A 24,613-nucleotide genomic window follows, 5' to 3' on the forward strand; every position below is an offset into this window, starting at 1 on the left:
GGCCAACTTTCCGTTTCATCCCAAAACTCTTGTCTTTGGTCACATGAGCAAGGTCCCAGCTAGCCATCCCATTCTTCTTTATTGGGAGGAAAGCGTCCGAGTTTTAAGACCCCGTTTCCAGACCCTCTTGTTTCAGCAGCAGCCGAAAGACTGACAAATGCCAGCCTCACTTGTGCTTGAAAAGGCAGCTACTGGACTTCTGTCAGTCACCCCACAACTTTAATCCAGCCCAGCCAAACACACAAACACAGCAGTTGGTAAAAAAAGAAACATGGTTTATTTACAGTGCTTTGGGCAGACATATAGCCATGTACAATTAAAAATATTACACATATAGCTGCACCTGTAAGATTCTCTTTCCAGAGCTACTCCAGACTGATCCATGACTGAACAGTCATGTTTGCCAAGGCCTGCTTGGGCCTTCTGAAACAAGCTCAAGTCAAATAGAACATGTATACAAAAAACCTTGGGATAAAGTGGGGCTAATTACATAAAAGAGAAAAAAAAAAGAAAAAAAGGTCTTCAGCAGCAATTCTGATTGAATGAGTTTAGAGCACCCTGTTGGCCCAGATCTCCTGGCCCTTTGTGCTCTCCAGCTTCTGCAGGTGGAGGGCCAGTGGCAGGAGCAGATCATTTAAGTGCTGACTGGAGAAGGTGAAAGCATTGTGTGCTGGTGCTTCTGGGGTGGTGGGTGGAGGAGATGAGGCTGAAGAGTCTGATGCAGAAGGTAAACGTGAAGCGCATGTGGACAGCAACCCTTTGTGTTGACTGGAGGTTTTTATCCTGTCAGGGAGGCCGTGCTGGAAGTGACAGCGGGTTCCGTACAGGCAGAAACCAAAGGCGCTGAAGGTGCGGCACAGAGCCCCTCGAGGTTTCCACCCCTTGGTCTTTTGATGGCGCTGGGGGTTTTGCACAAGTGAGGTCTTTTCACCAACATTGGCCAAATCGTGACGGCCATCTTCATCTTTACCCTCCACATGCAGGAAGTTACAGCGGGTTCCAAAGGGACAAATCCCAAAGGCACGGAAAGTGCGGCATGGGACGTTCCTGCGACGACGGAGGTTGGGGCGCTGCTCTGTGGGACTGTGGACAAACAGGCAACGGTTGCCATAGTAGCAGTAGCCACCTGTGTGGTAGCTGCGACACAACTCCGTCTTGTACTTTGGATGGTGGGAGGGAACATGGAGTTCGTGGAGGCCGTGGGCAAACTGGCAGCGCTCGGCATACTTGCAGAAACCATCATCTGAGTAACTGGTGCAGAGCTCCGTCTTGTAGCGGGTTGAACAGACCCAGGGGATCAGGGGTGGTGAGGACTCTGTCACAGGGAGCAGGGCTTCGGCCAACGATACGGTGCTTCCACCACAGTCACCGTCAGATTCCTCCACAGACTGCATGCTGTCCAGTAGCTCAGGTGAAGGCAGAAGCAAGTCTTCGCTACTGGTCTGAAAATAAAGAAGTCAGCGTTTCAAACATTTATCAGTTCTGTCTAGTCTTTGATGTTTTTCAGTGTATAGCACCAAATCACAAGACACCTCAAGGTGCTTGATATTGTAAAGCAATTTCAACCTCTGCTTAAAATTATGGGATTTAATGTCTAAAAACAGATAGTCTGTAAATATCTATATAACATGTACTGTACTCAGTCCAGCAACATGAATTGACAACAGAATACAAACTACCCACATATAGTGAGAAATATTCACATGTCCCTTAATGCATTTGAATGTTTTGCCCTATACAATGTAGCGCGTTCTCCACTGAAATGACAGCAGTTAAATGCAAGTGACAAATGTCATCACAACATGGTCAGCATACATGAAGTCTTTCAAAAGTGACCACGGGACACGGACCAGATGAACTGAATAACCAGCTTTGATAGGGAGCTGGTCAGCTCTGTGCCTTTGCTGTTCCAGTTTAAAAAAAAAGAGAAGAAAATACACTTCCACTTGCATAATTACAACCAGACGCACACTAAACTCAAACGTAGCAGATATGTCTGCAGACAAACCAGAGACATTTTCTTTAGGACAGCGCGTACAGCATCCTCAACACATTTGTTTTGCAATCTGAGCAGAGTCATGCTTTAAAGCTGCACACTGAAACCCATGCGTTAAGACACATGAGGGGTACTTCCTAAAGTCTGACCTGCATAGACTGATCTGACCGTCCTCAGTCAGGCTGGTTACCGCGATTGCTGCAGAAGCACCTACTGTGAACCAAATAAGCTCACAGTAACTTATCGGCAGTATGAAATTATCAAGTATATCAGCAGTCTATCAGTAGAATTCAGCTAAGGAGGCACAATTATTTTTTATAAAAACTTAGATCTGTGGCTAAGTTAGTCCTACCAGCAGGATCCCAGGACACTGCACAAAAAGTAACCAAGGTCATGGATCAGCACGCACTGCAACCACTTGTTTGAAAAGTCAAAGTAGTTTCACAAGATCCCCACAGAACCAACTATTCTCACCATGCGCACTCTGATATAAGAATCGACGGTTCACAGACCTTCAGGAACAACCGTAGACCCCCGATCCTGATAACTACGCACACACGCGCTTCACTTCTCGGAATGATTCAGTTGCTACAATAAGGAGCAGCTACATGTGGAGGTGCTAAAAGGTGCGGCTGATGTGCTGCGGTTACCTTAAACATGGCTGCAAATGTAAACTGTAAACAGAGCTGCGTGTAAGGCTGTGGGAGGTGAGAAACTGCGTCTGACGAACAGAAACCAATGAAACCTGCACTGTTAGAAAGGCCAGGAGCCTCCACACGCCTGCCGTGTCCCTGGGTCACCAGCACCGAAACACGCGCCGTGCGGCTGTCATTTAAACCTCTGCTCACCTCCCGCCTCTCAGCACAAACGCTTCTCAGGTGCGCTCGGCTCTACGTCACAGTGACGTCTGCAGGGAGCGCTTTGCTGTGGGCCAGTCCGGTTGGCAACCGTGGATCCAAAAGTAGGCTACAGCGAATTTAAGTAGGGCCACAAGTGGCCGCGGGCCGCGAGTTTGACACCCCTGATTTACATCATAATACAACGTTTTGCGTTCATGCAGCAACAACGAAACAGGAAGTCGTTTTTATTCCACCAGTGTGATGTTCAGAGTTCAGCTGTGCATTTAATAAACTGTTGTGAAAAATCTTAATTTTATCAGCAGGTTATTGCATGAAGTGGAAAATGCAGTTACAGTTAACCTCTCTGCTCCACTTTGTTATGTTGCTGTTTTCAACTATGGTCCATTACTATGGATGAAAGGGATGGTCCATTGTATCCTATGATAAAGGAGCAATAAAGGAAGCATTAAAGCGCCTTTCCTTAGTATTTGGAGTATTTGAACACCTCTTATTACAGATGCCACACAAATACTTGTGGGTCATGTCCTCAGTTAGGAATCTTTCTACGCATAACAGGTTATTGGAAAACAGCCCGTGAACCGGCTCCTAAAGACGAGAACCTGATCTCTGTTACAGGTCTAAACAGTCCTTTTCCATTAAAGCCATCTGAAGGTCAGTGTACAAAGTCTTTCCACTCAGAGTCTAACTAAGCACCTTTGGACATTTCCTTGGGCGCTGACAAATTCTCTAATGTTTCTGGTAAAACTAGTGAAATATGTGGCTGAGCTGATCTGAGTGAAAACACTGCAGAAAATCTAGAACTCTGGCACTGGGAGTATTCGTTTTATGTGATGGTTCTGGTGTCAGGCTGCTGCAGGTTTTCCTGCTCCATGCCCTCCAAACAAGGCTCTCATTATTTCCCTGTGATGCTGAAACTAATACTTGAAAAAAGTAAAAGTTGTGCAGGCTTCAAGTACATCGCAGAAACCTCCAGAAATCCTCTGATGACACGGCCATTATTGGAAGCGTGGAGATGGGAAGGGAAGAGGAGTACAGAGATTGGTCGCGTCGTGAGATGGTGTGAGGTGAACCACCTGCAGCTGACTGTGGCCAAAACAAAGGAGCTGGTGGTGGACTTTGGCAGAAACAGATCCCGACCGTCCCCTGTCTGCATTGGTGGGACTGATGTTGAAATAGTCACATCATACAAGTATCTGGGATTTCATCAGGATCACAAGCTGGAGTGGTCTGCCTACAAAAAGGGTCTGAGCCGGCTTTACTTTCTGTGAAGGCTCAGATCCTTCAATGTCTGCAGCAGCTGCTCTATATGTTCTATTAAGTTGTAGCAAGCAACATCATCTTTGCTGTGGCGTGCTGAGGTGCAGGCATCAAAGCAAAGGACGCAAACAGACTGAAGAAACTCCTCAGGAAGGTCGAGTCTGTTGTTGGCATGAAGCTCGCCACCCTGGAAGAAGTGATCAGTGACAGAATGCTGGTAATCATGGACAATGACTCCCATCCCCTCCATAACACACTGCACAATCTGAATTTATCTACATTTATCTTAATATTTATCTATTAATATCTCGGTTTCTACACTCATATATTGATGTTTGTATATTTGCTGCTATCACAACACAGTGTCCCCCTTAATGAAGTCTCTGATTCTGATTCAGCTTCTTGTGTGTAGAGGATAAGCGAGAAACGAACAGGACTCTCTCTTTTGCCTTTTGGCATTTTTATTTGAACATAAAGAATATAGTTCATCTGCATTTACATACAACGTACTTCCATCTTTCTGGCCCCATAGGAACACAACGTGATGACGTCACATCTGCACGTACCGTAAAGTCTCACCCAAAGTTCTCCTGCTACCATAACACCTGAGTACGGTCACCATTGCATAGAATAGTTACACTTAACAAGCAGATTGACTAAAATAATTCCAATAATTTATTTGTTGAACACTCAGGTTCCAGAAAAGTCCTCCAGCAGCAGCTCAGGAGAACCTGCAGACAGAGAACCTCTGACTGCGGGGGAACCACACTGCCCACGGTTTTCTTGTACTGGTGCGTTATGTGTTCATCACCGTGTGGTGTTTCATATGCAGCTGGTTTTTGTTGTTTTTGCCCGGCAGATATTTCCACACGTCCATTCCGATGTACTATTTCTAGTTTAATGTCGAAATTTTGACTTTAATCTCAAAATTGACACTATTTTTTTCCTTAATCTGGCCCTAAGTGACGTTTGTTATTCTGTCACTGATACATTAAAAAAAATGCATAGGAGGCCTCTGTGGTGCTGAACCGACCAATCACTACAGGCCAGCGGATCAATCTAAATATCGACAATATTGATACCGATAATATTGGAATCGATACTTTGTTTCTGTCCTTTAAGTTGTGCCCACTGAACTGTGTTAGTTATTCTTTAATCGAAAAAACCTACCTCAAACATGCAGCATGAAAAATGTCTGAGTCGTTCTGCACTGACTGTCACGTCTGTTGTGTTTATAGCATGTAGCATATTTAAACAACAGAAGCTGAACCAAGGTGCTTTACAGACGGCACATTTACATTCCGGCTCTCCCAAAAGGCCACCAGTTTTGGGGAAAAGCTGAAACGTGTGGAAAGTAAACAATCAGAGTGATTTAGTGGTCATGAAAATGTTCAGAATTTGCAAACTGATGTCGATTCATCACATAAATTATGACATACTGCCTTTATAGGTGTTTTGGCATCAGCAAACCAGTGTTGCCTTGTTTAACAGAAACAACCCATCTCTGAAATCTTTGCTTCAGCTCACATGTACAGAACTCTCCGTGTCTTCTACTGTGAGTTGGCCTGTTTAAAGGTCCCAAGTTCAGCTTTTGCGCATTCTTATATCACCTTCAGGCTTTTTTGTAACAATGGTGCTTCGACTGCAACCCTTCCCACAAGCTGTTTAATTTAAAACCCTCCGTGGTGATATACAGAAGAGAAATTACAAAAATGTGCAATGATCCAAAAATCTATGGTCCTGATGATGACATTAAAAGAAAAAGTGACCGACTTCATTCCTAAAATTGACACTTTATATCCAAATGGCACCTTTGAGGTTTTTATTTACAGTGGTGTGAAAACGTGTTTGCTCCCTTCCTGATTTCCTATTTTTTGTATGTTTGTCACACGTGTCCCAGTTTTGCTTAGACCAGTTTGCAGTCAGTCATGACCTCCATGATGTCACAGAGAAGCAGAAGCAAGATCACACAGCAGGGTCCTGTCAGACTAAACTGGCCTGAAAAAGAAACGTGACAACACTGTAGGTCAGAATGGGGTCGGCCACCGTGTGTCTATAAGCTCCCAATGTGGCGCGTGGGACAGAAGTCGATGCTCGTACATGTCAAAGTATAAAAATGTTTGAAACTTTTCCAAGAGGAAGCCTTTGCTGTGTACCAATACGTCCACTGAAGAGGATAAAACCATAATCAGGCTGACAGGCTGAACTGCTACAGCTGTTTGATGTGAGGCAGCAGATGTGAAAGAGCAATGTCTGACCACGAAGAAAAAAAAAATCTTTATTTTTTTCTTATCAAGATACATTAAAGGATACAGAGACATTGGAATAAAAAACACTTGAGAAAAAGTTTCACTTGTGGCATGTTTGTCTCTCCATCATTTAAAAAAAAAAAAATCCACACCCTGTCCCTTTTGAAGGTCAGCCCTGGTTAAAATAAGCAGTCCACCCACCCGATGAAGGAGAGATGCTTCACACGTACAGTAGCCTGTTAGAGCAGTCTCCTCATTAACAGAGTTACACACCTCAGATGTACAAAATTAAAAACAAACAAACCAAAACTAAAAGTTTTCAATATTCCACTTCTGCAGTTTTCTTTACACACATTAGCATTTGCTACAAACTTGACAATTCAATTTCTTTTTTGAGAGGAAATATTACAAAGCTCACATTGGGACCAAATCTGCTTAAAAAAGTCATCATTGCCGAGGACTCAAAGGAATCGTGAGGATCCAACAGCTCGGTTTCAGCACCCTCCCTCCGATAAAGGTACAAATAAAGGAAAAAGAAAATCCACAAACAGCAGAAGAGTCCTCCACACAGTCCTCACATCCAGTCAGAACCAAAACATCGGCACATGTACAGAACAGGATTAAGGCTGCATGAAGACAAAAGGGTCAAAGACGGTTTTCCCATTTGACTCCAATCCTAGAGCCCCAGTTTTTTGCATACATTTATTTATGAACTGACCACTAACATCAGGAACACTGTTCTGTTCCTTCAGACTGTCTCGCTGCCTGTTCTCCTGAACATTATGGCTTCATTTTGGACTTCTGCAGAAATCCCACACATGATCTCAAAGCCAAATTCATGATAACTCAGTTGTGAGTAAACAGCCTCTGTTGTCGGCTGTCAGCACACACGTTTCATGCACCTCTCCTACTGTATGTACTAACAATTTACAGTAAGCAAAGCACAGAGTGGCTGTTGGAATAAAACCTTATTTCAAAGAAACCTGATTGGCTGCTGCCCAGAGTAGTGATATACCATTTCCTCTGTGCAGAGACGGACTGAGTGAGGGGAACAAACTAAACCAAAAACAACTGAAGACAAAGTCTTCAGTGCTTTCAGTTAGTACTTTCACACAGCTCAAACTCTTAATTTGATACCGAGGGTTCAATACATGCTCCAGAAGAATAAAACAGGTTTGTATGAGGCTCCTGATTCTGCTTCTTTGTAAAGTCTAGGTCAGACCCCGTGACATTTACACAGTGGGTGGATACGTGTGCACACCTGTGTCTCTGAGGCAGACTAACACCACATTTCCCTCCATCACCACAGCCCACCTGCTGATTCTGCTCTGCTAGGATGGAGGAAAGGAGGCTCGAGAGGAATCCTGAAACCGAAGCAAACCCTGGGCCTGCTCAAGCTGTCCTACAGTCCTGTAAGGGTGTCGCCCCTTCAGTGATGGATATATTTACACAAAGATAAGAGACGGGAAAGTCAAACAATGTCTGCTTTATCACCATTGCTTCAGGAAGAAAAATATATGAATTTCAATGACACATTTAAAAGCAGGGCAAGTGTGAGTGTGAGGGCTCCATCACGCTCACTGCTGCTCTACAACAAACTGATGTGACATCTGCTGGTACGAGATGCTGCTCTGCTGTCACATCAGCCAGTTGTGCCTCTCAGCATTTGTGCCATTGCTGCTGTGTGTTGGATTTTACACTATTTTAATGACCAGAGCAGCTCAGACACTGAGTGCACAGAAGAGACTGGAAACACTTTAAAAAAGTGATCTGCTTCTGGTTTTGAGTTCTCCTCCTCCAATAGTGGCGACACCTACCACTCAGGAGAATACTGCACTCTAAGTTCTGGTATAAATGGTACAGAGCCGAGGCAGGGTTACCGTTGGCGACCAATTCAGCGTGTATACTGGAGCCCTGAGGGTTTAATGTGTGCTTACTGAATAGGTGTGTGTGTGTGTGTGTGTGTGTGTGAGAGACAGAGAGAGAGAGAAACACATTAACTTATGGGAAGTAAAAGAGGACTAAAGGAACATGACACTGAAAATGGGGGAGGAAAAAAAAAAAAAAAGACTACTGTATGCTGTACTGTGCTGCCTATAAGTGATGGCTTAAACACAGCCCCTCCCACTGCCCACCCCACCCCCATGTCCTGTTAAAAGACCACCCTCAGCCCTCATTTTCAGTCCTCCAGGACAATGGGCTCGCTGGTGTTGGAGGGGAGGAGGGGCATTGGTAGGGAGCGTGGCGGCGGTGGCAGTTTGATCCGGACCAGGAGGTGAGGTTTCCTTGCTGCCCGGCGCATCTCAGACTGGGTGAGATGTTTCCTCAGAGCCCTGGTTCACAGAGACCAGTGATAAGAACACACACCGATCCCACAGCTGTTCATCATCCACTCTGACACAATAACAATTCAATTAGCAAAAAGGTTGCTAACTCAGGAGTGCTGTGGTGCCATATACCTGGTGTCCTTTGTGGCAACAAACACCACAGGGTTGGGAGCTTCTCCCTGGCTCACTTTCTGCCGCTTGATGACAGACTGAGAGGTGGTTCTCATACCTGAAGTATATGGCCTCCCATTGGCTGGGTATGGCACTCCTGCAGCCTGTCAACCAATAAAGAAAACAATTAATCGGACTGTGGTGCAAACAGGAAACACGTGAGTAAAGCGTGCTGACTTTCCCTCACTTTTTTCATGATGCACTAGTATACTACAAAGCTGCCCAGCAGGCCCCAACATAAAATATAAGAAATTTGCAGTCTGGGAGGAGTGAAATTACATGCACTACTCTGAGGAAAGGAATGAAAACAGGCAGCAGCAGAGGAGTGTGTGTTGTAGCAGTTACAAAGTGAGCATATTTTCTTAAATAATAAGTGTGGCTGGGTGTGAGAAGAACACTGACGCTTTCAAAGCTTCTCTTGCCCAGCAGGCTCTGGCCCACTCGAGGCTGGTTGGCCTGGTTCCTGTTGATGGGTGTCGGGGGTCCTCTGGTTGCCTTCAGTTTCAGAGGAGCAGAGATGGCTGCGAAGACAATTCAGGGAAGACAAAAGCAGCAGGGCAAGTTTATCTGTATAGCATCTTTCAAAAACAAGGCCAACAAACAGTGTTTCTAAGACACAAAAGGCTTGACGAGAGGAAAAAAAGGGGGACTGATAAGGTTTAGTGATTCACTCTGTAAATAAATATCCTGAAACACATCGTCTCATAATTACCATTTAACAATATAAAAATCAGGCTAGAGTCCCACACAGTAACAAAAATCCTTATCCTTATGAAGACACACACGTGATCCTTGTCTTAGTATTTAGGTAAGGACACAACGCCGACAACATGAAGCAAAAGTTAAAACCAGCACAAAGACACTTTAAAGCTATCGTCATGGTGATTCTACTGCTGCAGCCTGGCTGCTCTTCAGTTTGGGACCTACTGAAGTTCAGGGTCTGACTGCTGATCTGGGGTCTGCGTTCACTCAGCTTTAGCATTACTCTGGGTTGTTGGCTAGCCTAGTTTTAGCATGGTGTCGGTGCAGGTGCTTGCAAAGAGCTGAAGGTGTTAGCAGCATAATGGAGCAGTTTGTACTTTACTACTGTGCTCTCGTCCTTTTGTGCTATAAAAATAAAAGTAGTCCAAATCCACGCTGTAGCCACTATCACACAAACTGAACTCAGCTGATTGGCTGAAGGCACACTAACCCACTCAGTGAACATGTGGCATCACAGGAAATAGAGGACTTTAATAAATACATGTGGTATAATCTAAAGGAAGCTTTAATTTGGAGCAGCTTCATATTCAGTGTGCTGGTCACATTCTGAGTTCTTACCCAAATCCTTCACTATGGTGGCCAGTGACTGTCGAGGCACCAGCTTGCTCTTCAGAGGAGTTTTTGTGGCTTTGGGCAGCCTGATCATACCTGAGGAAATAAAAAGGCAAACTGTGTTGAACTCATTTAAAGATGTTTGAAAACATCACTAAATGACAAAGCTGTCAAACTTGCTGCTTGTTAGTGGGTTCAAAGAGCTTAGAAGAAAGAGGGGACGAGTGTGTACTTACACTCAGCCTTGACAGCGTTGGCGTTGATGGAGGCGTAGGGGCGTCGAGCAGCACGTCGAGGCTGCAAAATGTCTTCACACACCCGCCGAGCAATGCGGGTTAGCTTGGTGGTCTGCAGGATGAATGTCTGGCGGTTCTTGGCCAGCAGTTTGGCTCGCCCCTCGTTGCGGGTGAACGGTGACATTCCCTGTACCTCCTGGCGTGTCATGTGACCACGAGGGCCTGACTCCTGGACAGACAGGAAGAACAGATTTAATCTTAAGGAGATGCAAGACAACTTGAAAGATTTCAAGTCTATGCTGATCAGCTGCTGTTGATTTCTTTACTGCTTTTCATTCAAACACATTTCTAAAGAAAGAGCCGGCTGGGAGAGACTTACAGAGCCAGCTCTAGCAGCACCCTCAAGCTGTGTGGGAGTCTTCAGGCCTCCGTACTTCTTCCAGTAAATCCAACAGGAGGCGCACAGTCTGCACTGCATGTTTGGGGGACCCCAGGCGTACCACTGAGGAGACTGAGCCGCTGGGTTGGAGACAAACGAGTTAGTGAGTTAGCACCTGTATCTGTCAGGTCCAGGTGCCTCAATGAACACCTGCCTGTAATACATGGCTCTTCTGTGATCGCTGGTAATCAGAACATACAGGAAGTTGGTGGCATAAGAAAGAAAGAAATGAATTTACATCTATTTTAATGTGTCCATGTGGACAGTGAACACTCCCACTGCAAGAGTCTGGTTCAGTCTTTATTTAAACCCAGCCTGTGTGCAGACTTACTGTGGCAGCTCTCACAGCTGAGTCCTTTCTGAAAGCCCGCTGCTCCGTTCATCCCAGGCTTGCTGCTGGGCACCATGATCTGGTTGGGGTTGGGTTTGGTACTGGTGAAGGAGGACAAAGTTATTCAACAGTTAGTGAAACATGTTCTCCATCATGTGGTTCAGTTCTCCTACCACACAGAAAGGTGCTGGAAATGTTTACTGCCTCACATCATAATACCTCATGGCTTTATTTGTTAGAATGCTTTTGTGTTAAACACGCAGTTTTTAGTTATTTGGCTCTTTTATTTGGCTTTTTCCATTTATTATGATTGTTTTGTTACATTTGTTACTTGTATTTATTTTAAGCTATGCTGCTATAAGATCTTTATTCATTAATCAAAAAGTGACATTTTGATCAAATTAAATCTATGGTAAGCTTTTAATGACTGTAGCTTATATAACTAATGATAATCACAAATCCAGCAAATTATTAGAATATATCCCAACATCTACCAGAAAGGACAATATGAAAGTCTTTACTGTTTGAACGTAATTTTCATTCATTTATTCAATCAACACTTTGCTGGGACTCTTTAAACATCTGTCCAACTGATTGTAGCACAAGTGGAACCGATTAGCGGGATCCATGGCGAGCAGGCTAACGAACCACTGATCTCTACATGACCGAGTTCTCTATTCCCACGCCTAGCTGTAGCCGCTTTGCTGAGCATGTCTGTCTGTGGTAGCTCTTGATACTCTGACAACAGTCCCAGTCCTCCCTCTGTGAAGCTTACAGACTCAGCCGGGGTTCAAAGCGACACAAGGCGGTCTGAAAGTGTAACGCCAACAGACTGCGTGCCATTGGCTGCTGAGTGGCATCAATGAGTCCTGAGAGCATCTTTTTCACAAAAATAAAACAACGCCATGTTTAAAACCTGGCAACACAAAAACAGAACACTGCGGTCGCAGAGTCTGACAAGAATCACCTCGACGTCCTCTTTGTGGAGTCATGTGACCCAACGCACATCAGGTGGTACCCTATAGTAATGGTAAACTTGTAAGCCAAAGTAGTAAACTTGATAGGTGTCATCAGTACTCACTAGGTAGGGATGTACACCTGCTTCAGCTTGCTGTCAGCTTCTGCTGCTTTTAGTCGTTTCTGAGAGAAAATGTGGAGAGAGCGGGAGATTGTTGTTGAAAACAAAACATCTAAAAGTGCTTTTTGTTGCCGTTAAACACAACATGCTGTCGACAAACCTGCTGGATGTAACGGTCAGTAGTCTTCCACATGTAGTAGAACTGGACCACACTAGCTAGGGATTTCCAGGGCAGCTGAGGGAGAGAAGGGAAACATCTGCTGATCCCAGGACTCAGAGTTCAGCACTGAATATCTGTATTACTACTGTTCAAATGTTCATGTGAATACTGTGAGAGAAAAAACAGTGAGGAGAGCTTACAAAGTCCTGGCGGATGTCATTGAAGTCTTTGCCGTATTTCTCCAGCGCCTCCTCAAACAGCATGGCCTCAGAGGCGCTCCACTCCTCCATCTCATCACGGCAGAGCACCGGACCTCCCTGAGGAACCAAGGTGGACATGGCTTTGGCCAGGTCATAGTTGTTCTTCTGCAGCGTGTCCATAGCATGGAACTAAAAGCAGAGACGGGGAGTAAGACAACTGATCAAGTTTTCCATCATACACAAGAAATATTGACCCCTACATGTCAGCTGTTGTGCACAACACGGCTTTCTGACACACAGAGTAGGGCTGGGCGTCATAAAACCATTATCACCCAAAGTATTACCCAGTACAGACTAAAAAGCTTGTTACACGAGTCTCAACAGATAATCGTGGAAACAACACAAACAGAGTGTCATATTTAAACGTCTCAAATCAAGAAACTGGATTTTTAAAAGTGATATTCTTAGAAAATCCAACTCCGTTAGTGACTTTAAATTTGAAGTACTACTTACAAAGAGGGGGAATTTCAGTAGTATGTAGAAAATAAGTAACCAATATGTGTTGAACTAACAATTCACACATAGCACCGCCCCGTCATTGCTCATTATTTCATGTGTTAGTACAGGTGGAGTATGATAGCAAGCTGCTAACACAGATCCTTTTATTTTCTGCATACGAACACAAAACCGTCCCAGAAAAACGTTAAAGTGTTCGTCACAGTGATTCGAATGTAGAAACGACGGCTACAACGGTGCAGGCCTGACTGCTCATCACTGTCTTTGTTACCTGTGCAGGTTCAGCTCTGACTGCTGGGCTGAGGTCAGTATGCACCACGCTTTAACATCACTCTGCAGTCTTGGCTAACTGTGTGTCTGTGCAGATGCTTCTGTGCCATAGAAATAAAAGGAAGCTCATGTCTCCACTCCTCAGTAGCTGTACAGCACAAACTGAAACCAGCTGATTGTAGCACAAGTGTGCAGGAAGAAACTAAAAGCTTGTTTGTTTGACTCCCCTGATGAAGTTCCCTCAGAACAGCTGTTATTGTTCTGTGCAGAAAAACATAAACTGTGGGAATTTTAGCACTGTTGCCTCACAACAAGAAGGGCCTGAGTTCAATTCCACTATAAGGCCATCTTTCTGTGTGGAGTTTGCATGTTCTCCCCATGTTGGTGCGTGGGTTGTCTCTGGCTTCCTCCCACAGTCCAAAGACATGCAGTTAGTGGGGTTAGGTTAATTGGTGGAGTGTGAGTGCTAATGGTTGTCTGTCTCTGTGTGTTAGCCCTGCGACAGACTGGCGACCTGTCCTGGGTGTACCCTGCCTCTTGCCCTATGACAGCTGGGATAGGCTCCCATGATCCTGAAAAAGGATAATGGATGGATGGAATTTATAAACCCCAGACAAGTAATGGGTGTGTATTATTCAAGTTGCTTTATATGCCTCAGAACAGCTAAACTCAGCTGGTTTTTACTCACACAAATCTCTTATCATGTACATATTTCTCTGGTCTGGTTGTCAGACAACAGAATGGCTCTCAAATTTGGAGAAAACAGTGAGTCGGGTTAACTGCAGGGAATACTGCACACTGAAGCCATGTAACAAAGCTGCTGAAATACAGATTTTGTAACAGTGACTGTTTGACAAAATCCACTCTCACATGTTGAAAACTGTACAGAGAATTGAGCTATATCTTAAAGCAAAGCATGATGGGTCATACAGCATGTTACAACTACAACGTGTCTCATTCAGGAACGTGCAGCGTGCTGTCCAACCCCACTGGCTGCATGTCTGTCACCAATTTGATTTAAAGCTACAGACACTGATGGTTAGAAACAGATCTCCCAGCAGGTGTGTAAAAAGTGCTTAAACTTGAAATGCACATTGTGGAGACACGTGAGGTTAATAAATATATCTTACAGCACGGGACCTTTAAAGGCTTTGGTTAGTGTTCACGTCTCACCAGTGTGATGTCTCTGGATGCTGCAGCTGCACTCATGTGGAGGCTGGGCTGGCGGATGGAGCTGCTGCAGTCCAGGGCCCGAGCAAATGTACCCACAGCCCTGAAACAAACAAACCACTGACTGCTCAGTCCTGAGTAAAAACCAGGAAACATTCACAGTGTTAATGTGTGCGAACATTTCAATAACCATTTGAGGCCCTGTGTGACCTGACCGGTAGCTTCAGTTAGATTTGCCTTTAAAGGCAGCTTTACATACTCCACTGTAGCATGACACTATGTACCATGACAACACGCATCATATTTACACTGTTTGATAAAAACTAATGTGACGTTAAAGTGGGCACGAAGGCCAATTTACAGCACTGAGCCATGCTCTTAAGAAATCTGACATAGATGTAACACTGTCTGCATAGCTGGATTTAAGAAATCAGTGCTTGAAGTTTAAGTTTTTAGAACATGTTTACAGTGTGACATCACCAGGTTGGTTATTTGTTGCTCACAGACTTAGATTAGATTATGTTAGCTAACTAATAACAGAACCACTAACTCAGTAGAATGTAAGGAAACATAACTGTGTTTCTTACCCAAACACAATTGGATCGCACCGCTCGGTAAATCCAGCCACACGAGCAAAAATCAGCAAAGAATCACACAGACAGTGAAAGTGGACAGTATATCCTCTGTTTCTAACATAAAACTCACTGTTACATCCAGCGACAGCACAAACATGAAGTCCCCTCGTTTCCCCCTGAGTCTGGCGGTTGGTTCTGTTACTAGCTAGCCAATATAAACTAATGTCTGCTAATGAGGCCTAATAATAATGTAAGCCTATTGACCACAACCAGGCAACCAAACTGATGATGTCACGCTCTGTACTGACACAAGATGGCGCTAAACATGATCTAAAAACTGGTGAATTTAGAAGTTGCCATGGAAACAAGCTCTAGCAATGACATGTAGTCGGGTAACAGATGGCAGGCGAGCGTTACCTCGCTACCACCAGGAACTGGTCGATCTGAGGATCTTTGAGCTGGTTGTTGGGATCCCACACCTTGGTCTCCAGCTTCTCTTGGACCCGGGTGTCTGATTCACCTGAGACGGGGACAAATGGGTTGAACTACTAACACACCAACACCTCCTCAAAATAAATAACATCCACTTTATGTATGAAAACAACTTGAATACACTTGCTGCTCACCCTCAGCTAGCTTATCAGGTATCTCTGCCTGGTATTTGGAGCCCACCCGAATCTCGCCTTGATCTGCTAGCAGGGTCTTCTGGACGGGGTCGAATACGAGTGAGTAGAAGAAACAGTCCTGGACAGAACAGAGCAAAGGTTAGAGCCACTTCACAGAGCCGCTCTTTTTGGAATATGAAATATCTAAGTGAACAATCAGGTATCAAAGTAATGTGCTAATGACAAATAAACAGATGGCATGTTTACCTCTTTCTCCAGGTACCCGGCTAAGACATCTGTTTCGTTGAGAAGGGTCACGTTACATTTTCCCCTGAGGAGAGGAGCAGAGAGCATGTCAAAGACAAAAGTGTGAAAAATCCATCTTCTCAGTAAGTTAAAAAAAAAAGAAAAGGGAAAATCTGGTTTGATGACATCACTGCCACATTCAGTCCCCAAAAAAGGGGTTTTTAAAAAAACAACAACAAACAAACCCGTAGTGTCAAGCCTTTTTTTTGTGGTCATTATGATTTGCGCATCTCATAATCAAAAACTTTCTTGCTCATAATTTATTTATTTTTTGCTGCTAGAAATCAAGTCATTTTTGACTTATGCAACATATGAATAACACGGATCCATGCATCGCCTGTCTGGATCAAGGTTTCAGGGCAGAAGTCTAAGCAGAGACACAGAGGTGTTCCCAAACCAGCCAAGAGATGTGATCTTGGTGTCCTGGGCCCACTCCAGGGCCTCCTCTCGGTAGCACATGGCTGAAACACCTCAGGGGTCACAGTAAGCTGATAGCTCAACTGTCTGTTTTGACGTAAGACAGTACAGCTTGACTCTGGAGTCCTTGACACCAATGACCACGCTCAAACTATCTTTCTCTACGATCACTGTAGTCTTTAGCAAACTAGGTAACAATACAAGCTAGAACTGATGGGCAAATGTTTAAATGCAAATTTAATTGTCATATTTGGCAGAATTTTACAGTCAGTCTGTGAAATTAGCTTTCATTCTATGAAGTTTATGACTTCATTGACTAAAGAGGAAAGAATATGGTGCTGTGCAGGGACAGATTTTATCACCCCTTTAATAGGTGAGAATGTTGCAGCCAGGACCATTTCTCAGCACATCAGTCCCAAATGCACATGGCAGTTGTCAGAGCTGTAACTAAACTGCAGGTCTGTGATAAGGCTCTGCTGGTAGTCACTTACCGTATGTGAGTGGCAGGTAGAGATTCGAACTGTCGAGACAGGAAGAGTTCTCTGTGTTTGAGCTGGTGTTTCTGCTGTTCAGCCAGTTGTGGCTGCTTTGACTCCTCCTCAAACTCTCCTAGACAAAGAAAGAAATCAGAATGAGCACGAGTCACCGCTCACTGTTAGGAACTGAAGACGCGAACCAGAATCTAAACACTCCCTCTAAGTTTACAGGTATAACATACTAACTTGTAACGGTTGAATGCGGACACAGCAGGCAGAGAAAAACGGGTGAAAGTTCATGCAGTGACTGAGATCACAAGACAAGTCAAGTAAACCCTCCAGCAGAGACTGGTTTTAGTGCAGCAAACACTGGAGATGCTTTGCTACAAAATCCTGACTGAAGACACCTTTGTTATGTCCAAAAATGACCTCCCATCTCCTTTGCTACTCACTCTTCCTGACCTTGATGGAAAACATCATAAGGTCAAGGAAAGTTGTGTAGGAGAACTGATAAGGACGCAGGGAAAGTGAAGCACTAGGCCCGAGAATCTGACCACAGTCACACTTGCAGATTAACTTCTCTCAGAGCTCCTCCACAAAGCTACGATTTTCTCATCTATCCTCATTTGGCTTTTTAAGTGTATGTGTGTCATGTATTCATGTTGAAAATAAGTTGATTATATAGCTTCTAGTTGATAACTCAGATGAGTTTCTGTGAGATTTGTACTCATGTTCAAACCTTAAGGTTAGTTAAAACCTTGCAAATAACATCTCCAAACTCCAAAAATTCTATTGTTGTATGCAGAAAAAGTTAGTGTTTAAAAAAAAGACTCTTAGTCCTAATAGTTTTGAAATGTGAATCCTCAAGTTAACTTTAACGGTCCAAATGGCAGAAAAATGTTACTACTATTAACATGTGAGTAACTGCAGTACCATAAACAACATCTAATACAGAGTTTCAGCACTGGTCTCTCCTCCAGCCCCTCAACCAGCCCCACAGTTAGCAGACCCACGGTTGTTAGAAAATAGGCAAATCAGTCCAAAGATGGTGGCAGTGACATAAAAGCAAACAGATAACAGCAGCTGTTTATTTCAGTCACAAGCAATCTGTGTATATTAAACTCCTACATAGATGGAGAGAAACGGCACATGCATCAATTGTAGATGGACTGGTTCTTATGTTGCACTTTTTACTACATGCCTCATTCACTCATTCATACAAATACCCCCCCCCCGAATACACCTGAATGAAGTGCAGAGCAACAGTCCAACCACAGTAACTGAATAACAAAGACTTCAAGATGCTGGCTTAAATTGGTTTAGATTATATATTCAAAGAAAAAAAATTGCACACTAATTTTTTAAATGACAAAAATCAAGAATTAAAAAAGTAGATTTTCCAATGATTGAAACTAAAGCAGCAGTCAGCACAGATGCAGGTTGACACTGGCTAGTATTGTAAATGTTATTAATGGACTTACTGTAAAGCAGTGTGATTATCTGACACTAGCAGAGCCATGAGACACTTTTCAGACAGAGATGTGAAAAACCTAACCCACTCGTGTGTGTGTGTGTGTTTCGCCACTAGATTGCGCATTCTCAATTTCAGGCGGTCAAGTGATTTGCTGTAAGATGGAGGGGTGGGACTACTTCACTCCCATCTCTGTGGACCCCGCCCCTGCACTGAGCCACAGGAAACCCTGTCAGTGAGGGCACAGGAGAGAAAGAGAGGGATGGTACCTTAAGCCACACCCCTTTTCTGTTAACCTCTCAACCCCCTCCCCCCCCTTCACCGGTCCGGCTAGTCCCTGCCAGACAAAGTAGGAAACCCTGTGTGCCAAACCGAAAGCGCCCATCCCCCTCCACAACATGTATCCCCAACTCCACATACACACACAAAAGAAGACACGGCACACACAGAAGGAGCGACGGGCACATTTCTAGAGAAAAACACATACTTTGTTAGAAACGCACTGTCCCCGATCTGACAAAGACTCCAGATGCATCACAATTAACTCACTGGTTGCTGTGGCCCTGTGGACAGATCAAGGGCCTTTTGTTCTGCATAAAGAACTTGTGTATAAAGAAGGAGGAAGAGGAGGGAGCAGCAATGAAAAAAGCAAGTCACATAAACAAGGTTTGGTCCTAATGAGCAGCAGTACAGATCGTGCACTTCTTCAGCACTAAGAGGCCCAGAACCAATCAACCCAGACCTAAAAAGAGTACAGCAGGACTACTTTTACCCACAAAGGTCAATGATGGATCACTTTGTGCCTCTGCCATACTTCAGTGCACCACATATTAGTGTGTCGAGCAGGCTTTTTAAAGTTGTCTGTAAAACAATCTTGATAAGTCAGTTAAGTGGTGACATTAGGAACAGTGTATCTGCCATCTAACAAGAAGTATTTGAACTCCAAATGCTAGTTGCAGTTTCACCTGCTCAGCAAAACTGGATACATTTGGTAATTAAGCTATTTTATGAATAAAGAAAACAAAAACAAAGACTGGCCTGAAAACGTTTTTCCTATTAAACACTCTTTTAACCAGAGCGTATGTAAATGTGGCCTGTTTAATGTTCAATGACAAAACAACAACGTGTTTGTTAGAGTCCTGCAGTAGCCATTTTAGCCTTTTGCATGAGGCCATCAAAGCAAGTAAGAATATAGCGCTTTATATTTTTATACGATCCACAGCTGGTGTGGAACACCCACAACATGGTTGCATATGTACAGTGACAATAAAAGGCTATTATATTCTGTTTACAGACTGTGACTGTGTGACTTATCATGGCCCAGGCTGAGAGAGTTCGAGGGCTGGGGACAGGCTGGATTTGAATTGGCAAAACTTGTGTATAATGGGTCTATTTTGCTCTTACATTACTGATCCAGGTAGCTATATTGATGCGTTACAAATACACACAGTATGATCCACAGGTGTGATACACCACAGTGAATTCATGTTCTAATTTTTTTCCAACTAAAAGCATTCACTTTTTTGTGAGGCATGGAAAAAATTCCCTTCCCACAACAAACCTGCTCAGTCACACTCATTGATTATCACTGAAGTCAGGCTGTTGTTACAATGCTGACTGAAGCTCTGAGTTCCAGAATTCATTCTTAATTTTATTACTTTTTTATTGTCTTCTCTTAAAAATATTTTTTCCTCTTCCGCCAATCATCCAGGTCCGTTCTACCTTCTTACTACCTCACACATCATGGCTGCAGTGCACTGGTGGCTAGCTAGAGAGCTAACATAGCACAGTAGAAGCTAACAGCCATTAAAAAGCTCTCAACAATGACTCATTTTCTCTGTAATTACGTTCAGTGCAAGACTTGTTGGGAAGTCTTTATTATATTACAGTAACATTACATGTTGTGGTCAAATCTATGTGTGTGTGTGTGACACTTGCACGCTTTGCTGACGAAGACTAATGCAATTAGGTGAATACATCGTTGTTCTTATCATGTACTACTTACTAATGAACAAAGTTTAGTATTAGCAGTGACTTGGTGCTTGGAATCTGCAAATTATCTCATAAAAAGCTGTCTCTTAATTCATGCAAAAATCAGTCTGTTTAACTGCATTTTCTGAACGTCATGTAATGTGTCCTTAGAACAGTTAACACAGCAGGCCGTGGTTTAGTCAGTCACCTTCTGACACAATACGAAGTAAATTCATCACATTTAAGATGCCAAACATGAGTTTTTAATACTACATAATTCAAATCAAAAGAGCATGTCTCAGGAGTCGGTTTAGCTCAGCGGTCCCCAACCTTTTTTGCGCCACGGACCGGTTTATGTCCGACAATATTTTCACGGACCGGCCTTTAAGGTGTTGCGGATAAATACAACAAAATAAAAACAGTACCAGTACCAAAAAAAGAAGATGTATCCATAACACACGGGAAAAGACCCAGGGAAACGGAGTTAGCGGAAAAAAACCCAATTAAAAAAAAAATAATGCTAGAAACCGATAAAATCCTGAAAACCATGAATTTCACACCTGAGTCTCAACTCTTGCCGCCTGGTACCAAACAACCCCGGTGGCCTGGTACACCAGTCTGTGGTCTGGGGGTGAGAGGGACAGCTGGTTTAGCTCACTGGGTTGAGCAGGCATCCATATGCAGCATGGCTGAGAGCGGCCGGCAGACCCGTAGCCTTTTGCCGCTCGTCTTCCCCACTCTCACTCCCTCTGCTTTCATGTGACTCTTCACTGTACCCTTTCAAATAAAGCTGTAAAAAGGCCTCTCTCCCCCCCGCCAAAAAAAGAGCATGCCATAAAGACCGGCATAACTATTTCACAATGATCAGCTCGGGATGTTCAGGTCGTGTGCTACATCTCCTAAATCCACCATGTATGGGAAACAGACTGCTCAGCCTCCTTTTAAGAGAAGGCATACCTTTAAAGAGGACACATAAATGCTGCCAGCAGATACACTGATGGCACAAATTATAGACAAATGTTACAAGTGCCCATACATGACCAGTGGGAAAAAAACCCCAAACAAACAGAAACCAAAAACAACAAAACAGCGTGTGTGTGTGTGTGTGTGTGTGCTGACAGATACAGAGGGGGAGAACTATCAATGCATCCGTGTGAGCGTGTCTTTGTCTGCAGAACTGCAGCCTGAGGAGTAAGGAGGTAGATCTGCTGTTGGGGAGGGGTTAATGAGTGACTGATCAGTCTCCAGCAGTGTGCACGCCATTACTAACAACTCACTGCTTCAACCCTCTACCCTCTTGGCTCTACTGACACACAGAACAGACACTGGGCTCATAGGGTGGAACAGGCTGGTTATGGCGTTCCATGTATGCCCTGCCTGATAGGATCTTGCACCCTGCTGTTTTGTGCTGGATTGTCTCAGACCATCTTTGCACAGCCTGCACCTGGGGTCTTGCCGGGTGTGACAGACCCCAGCTTCTATGGATCTTGTGCTCAGAGCTTGTTCCTGTGCTGCCATGATTAGTGCCTCTGTGCTTCCTTTCAGTCCAGCCACTGTAAGGATTTCTCAACATCAGCCACTTCTAGCTTATCAGCTGTTATAGTGAAATTTCTATGGATGATTGCAGTAACTGAATTAGTTACAGTGTCTGCGGTCACAGGCCCCTAGCTTGTGGAGTTAGAAGCATGTGATGGTGTGGAGCAGCATCTCCCTCACTGGAAAAAAAAACAAGGCTTGTTATGATTGGAGGCAATCTAAGATATCAAGACTGTGGTAATCCCATTACACCACAGTCTGGGACTGAACTCCAAGATGATAACTTGCCATCAAAGAGAGGGGTTTATCAGAGACCACATCCAGAATTGGGAATAGAGTGGATGGAATTGGCAGCCTGCAGTTCTGACCCTCAGTCCCACTGAACACTGCGGGAGCTGCTTGGGCCAAACCATGCCAAACTGACTCAAGAGAACGTGCAGAGTGTGTTTATGTGAAGGAAGCCCCGCTAGCTAGTTAAGTCCAGCGTGTAGCTGTCAGCAGTTTTTGGACTAATTTCAGTACAAATGTAAATGCATTTCATACATTAATTTTACACTGTGTACACATTTAATAAATAAGTAATTAGAGTAAAAATTCTGAAACACCATTTTTTCATTCATGAAAACTTGCCCCCTTGCATTTCTCAATGTAAGAGCTGAAGTAGTGCTTTGGTGTTATAGTGTGAAGATTATTAAGAGTGGAGCCACATCATAGCTGCTCTCAGACTGGAGAAGATGAGCACTGGGAGGAGCTCTGGCTCACTGGTTGCTACTCACTTGCGTTGCTGTCAGCTAGAGTGTTGAGGTTGCCCGAGATGTCTCGCCTCCTGAACAGACACACCACTTTTGCCTCCACATTTCCATTGGCTGTCTGCAAGTGAAGAGTCAGTAATTACAAATTAGAACCATAACGATGCACCAGAGTAATTCCCTCCTCCTCCTCATAATCATCTAAAAACTGAAATTTTGTACCTTCCTCCTCCTCCTTTGATTAAAGCCACTGGTGGCGTATTTAGCCTTGATAATGACCAGATTCTAAGTTATTATCTATAGATCTGGACAACTCTGTCGTGATTACACTGTACTCAAAGTAAATACTCTGAGAAAAGAAAACAATAACAATAACAACAAAAATAACCCAACAGCTGGTTCTGAAAGTCGGGAGATGAGTTGGAAACAAGCATACAGTTTATCAACAGTAGACAAATCACTGGCTTGTTTTCTTTGGACTGACAAACCAAAGTGTGTGTGTGGCCTCTGTTGTGTCCCTGGTGGTTATGCTGGATTTCCTTATTGGTGCTACATATAAGGAAAGGACACCTGTGGAACATCCCCTGACCCAGTTCTCCTCAAACTGTCCAAATTTCCAGTTAACACTCTTTTTTATACATTAGCTGCTTATGTGTAGCAGGCATCCCACCAGACAGACTTTACAGGGTAAAACCAGCACTACCATTGCTAACTGCTCTGCAGCGTGGTGGTGCTCTGTCAGAAACACTGTTCAGTGTTGTCAAACATGTTTTGCACAGCTCAGTTTTTTACTTTTTGGAACATTTTTGCAAACCCAGTACTGGAGTTACACTGGTTTTCACAGCTCCTCCTGATGCAAGAACATAATAAGTCTACAGTACTGTGAAAAAAAATCTATATCAAGGTGGAAATAAGCGTAGCAATTTTTGGAAGCATGTAAACACACTTGCTGGAGACAGGTTGTTTTGTTTTTTTTGAAACACATGATTGATGTGAAATGCACAGTGTTTGAGAGTCTGCCATATAGAAAAATACAACACGACAACCAATCAAAAAATTTAGTTTGCAGTATATAGTCATTTTGTATTGTAGTGTGATTACTGTGTACTCAGGTCTTTTTTTGTGGTTTTGTGCGTCAAAACAATGAGGTGACCACCGTATGTCAGATACTGGCCAAAAAGCCAAAGGCAGGCTGCAAATGTAACGCCGTCTCTAGGTAGAAAACAGGAGAAGGTATACAGCTCCTGTTGTGTGATTCGCTCCTCTGGCTAGTGTTAGAGAGGAAGCACTTTTGGGGGTGGCACAAATACACCGTGTTGCATCTTGTTGTGACAGCTGATTTTTAAATAGTTTGCATTGTTTATGTAAGTAGTTATAAAAAGTTGTATATAAAACTTTGCTTTCAGAATTTGTACATAAGTTGTTGAAATTCACAGTTTATGTTTGCATTTTAAATTATGAAATGGATTCGTTAAATATGATTGTGGTCTTCACAGTAAAAAAAAATCTAGGTTTCCTAAACAGGTTTTATGTTGTTTTAGGACAAAATTTAAAAAGTTCAGTCATTTAATAGGGGTCAGAGTAGAGTTGTTACTCCTCCACATCAAAAGGTGCCAGTTGAGGTGTGCGGGCATCTAATTAGGATGCATCCTGGCCACCTCGTGGGCTAGGGGTTGTGCGCATGTCCCACTGGAAGGAGGCCCAGGGCACCCTGGAAAGATTATATCTCTAGGCTGGCCTGGGAACGCCTCGGTTTCCCCCCGGATAAGCTGTAGAAGGTGGCTAGGGCGAGGAAGGTCTGGGCCTCGCTGCTTAGGCCGCTCCCCCCATGATGGATGGAGTATGATTGATACACAACCCTAAGTAACAGAGTGTTTGGGATCATTGTGATGCTGAAAAATGTATCCAATCAGATGCTTTGCAGATGGTACTG

At 43.8% G+C, this 24,613-nt stretch overlaps 2 protein-coding genes across 2 annotated transcripts in view; both read right to left on the reverse strand.

Moving 5' to 3' along the window:
* Positions 1–259: 259 nt before the first annotated feature.
* Positions 260–2,852, reverse strand: cth1 (cysteine three histidine 1). Its single transcript, XM_031740944.2, has 2 exons — positions 2,647–2,852; positions 260–1,442 (listed from the first exon to the last, which is right to left on the reverse strand). The coding sequence occupies exons 1-2, from the start codon at positions 2,653–2,655 to the stop codon at positions 549–551; spliced, it is 903 nt and encodes a 300-aa protein (XP_031596804.1). The 5' UTR covers positions 2,656–2,852; the 3' UTR covers positions 260–548.
* A 3,519-nt stretch (positions 2,853–6,371) lies between these two features.
* mta2 (metastasis associated 1 family, member 2) overlaps positions 6,372–24,613 on the reverse strand; it is a 35,801-nt gene continuing 17,559 nt past the window's right edge. Inside the window, exons 3-18 of the mRNA XM_031740914.2 lie at positions 22,708–22,801; positions 16,969–17,086; positions 16,022–16,085; positions 15,776–15,893; positions 15,567–15,669; positions 14,578–14,677; positions 12,619–12,807; positions 12,419–12,493; positions 12,262–12,320; positions 11,181–11,281; positions 10,790–10,929; positions 10,411–10,639; positions 10,181–10,270; positions 9,263–9,381; positions 8,822–8,964; positions 6,372–8,695 (exon numbers count right to left, since the gene is read on the reverse strand). Coding sequence (XP_031596774.1) covers positions 8,542–8,695; positions 8,822–8,964; positions 9,263–9,381; positions 10,181–10,270; positions 10,411–10,639; positions 10,790–10,929; positions 11,181–11,281; positions 12,262–12,320; positions 12,419–12,493; positions 12,619–12,807; positions 14,578–14,677; positions 15,567–15,669; positions 15,776–15,893; positions 16,022–16,085; positions 16,969–17,086; positions 22,708–22,801 — 1,896 coding nt within the window. The 3' untranslated portion in view covers positions 6,372–8,541. The remainder of the gene's footprint in view (positions 8,696–8,821; positions 8,965–9,262; positions 9,382–10,180; positions 10,271–10,410; positions 10,640–10,789; positions 10,930–11,180; positions 11,282–12,261; positions 12,321–12,418; positions 12,494–12,618; positions 12,808–14,577; positions 14,678–15,566; positions 15,670–15,775; positions 15,894–16,021; positions 16,086–16,968; positions 17,087–22,707; positions 22,802–24,613) is intronic.

This window comes from Oreochromis aureus, linkage group 3, assembly GCF_013358895.1.
Source record: "Oreochromis aureus strain Israel breed Guangdong linkage group 3, ZZ_aureus, whole genome shotgun sequence".
NCBI lineage: Eukaryota > Metazoa > Chordata > Actinopteri > Cichliformes > Cichlidae > Oreochromis > Oreochromis aureus.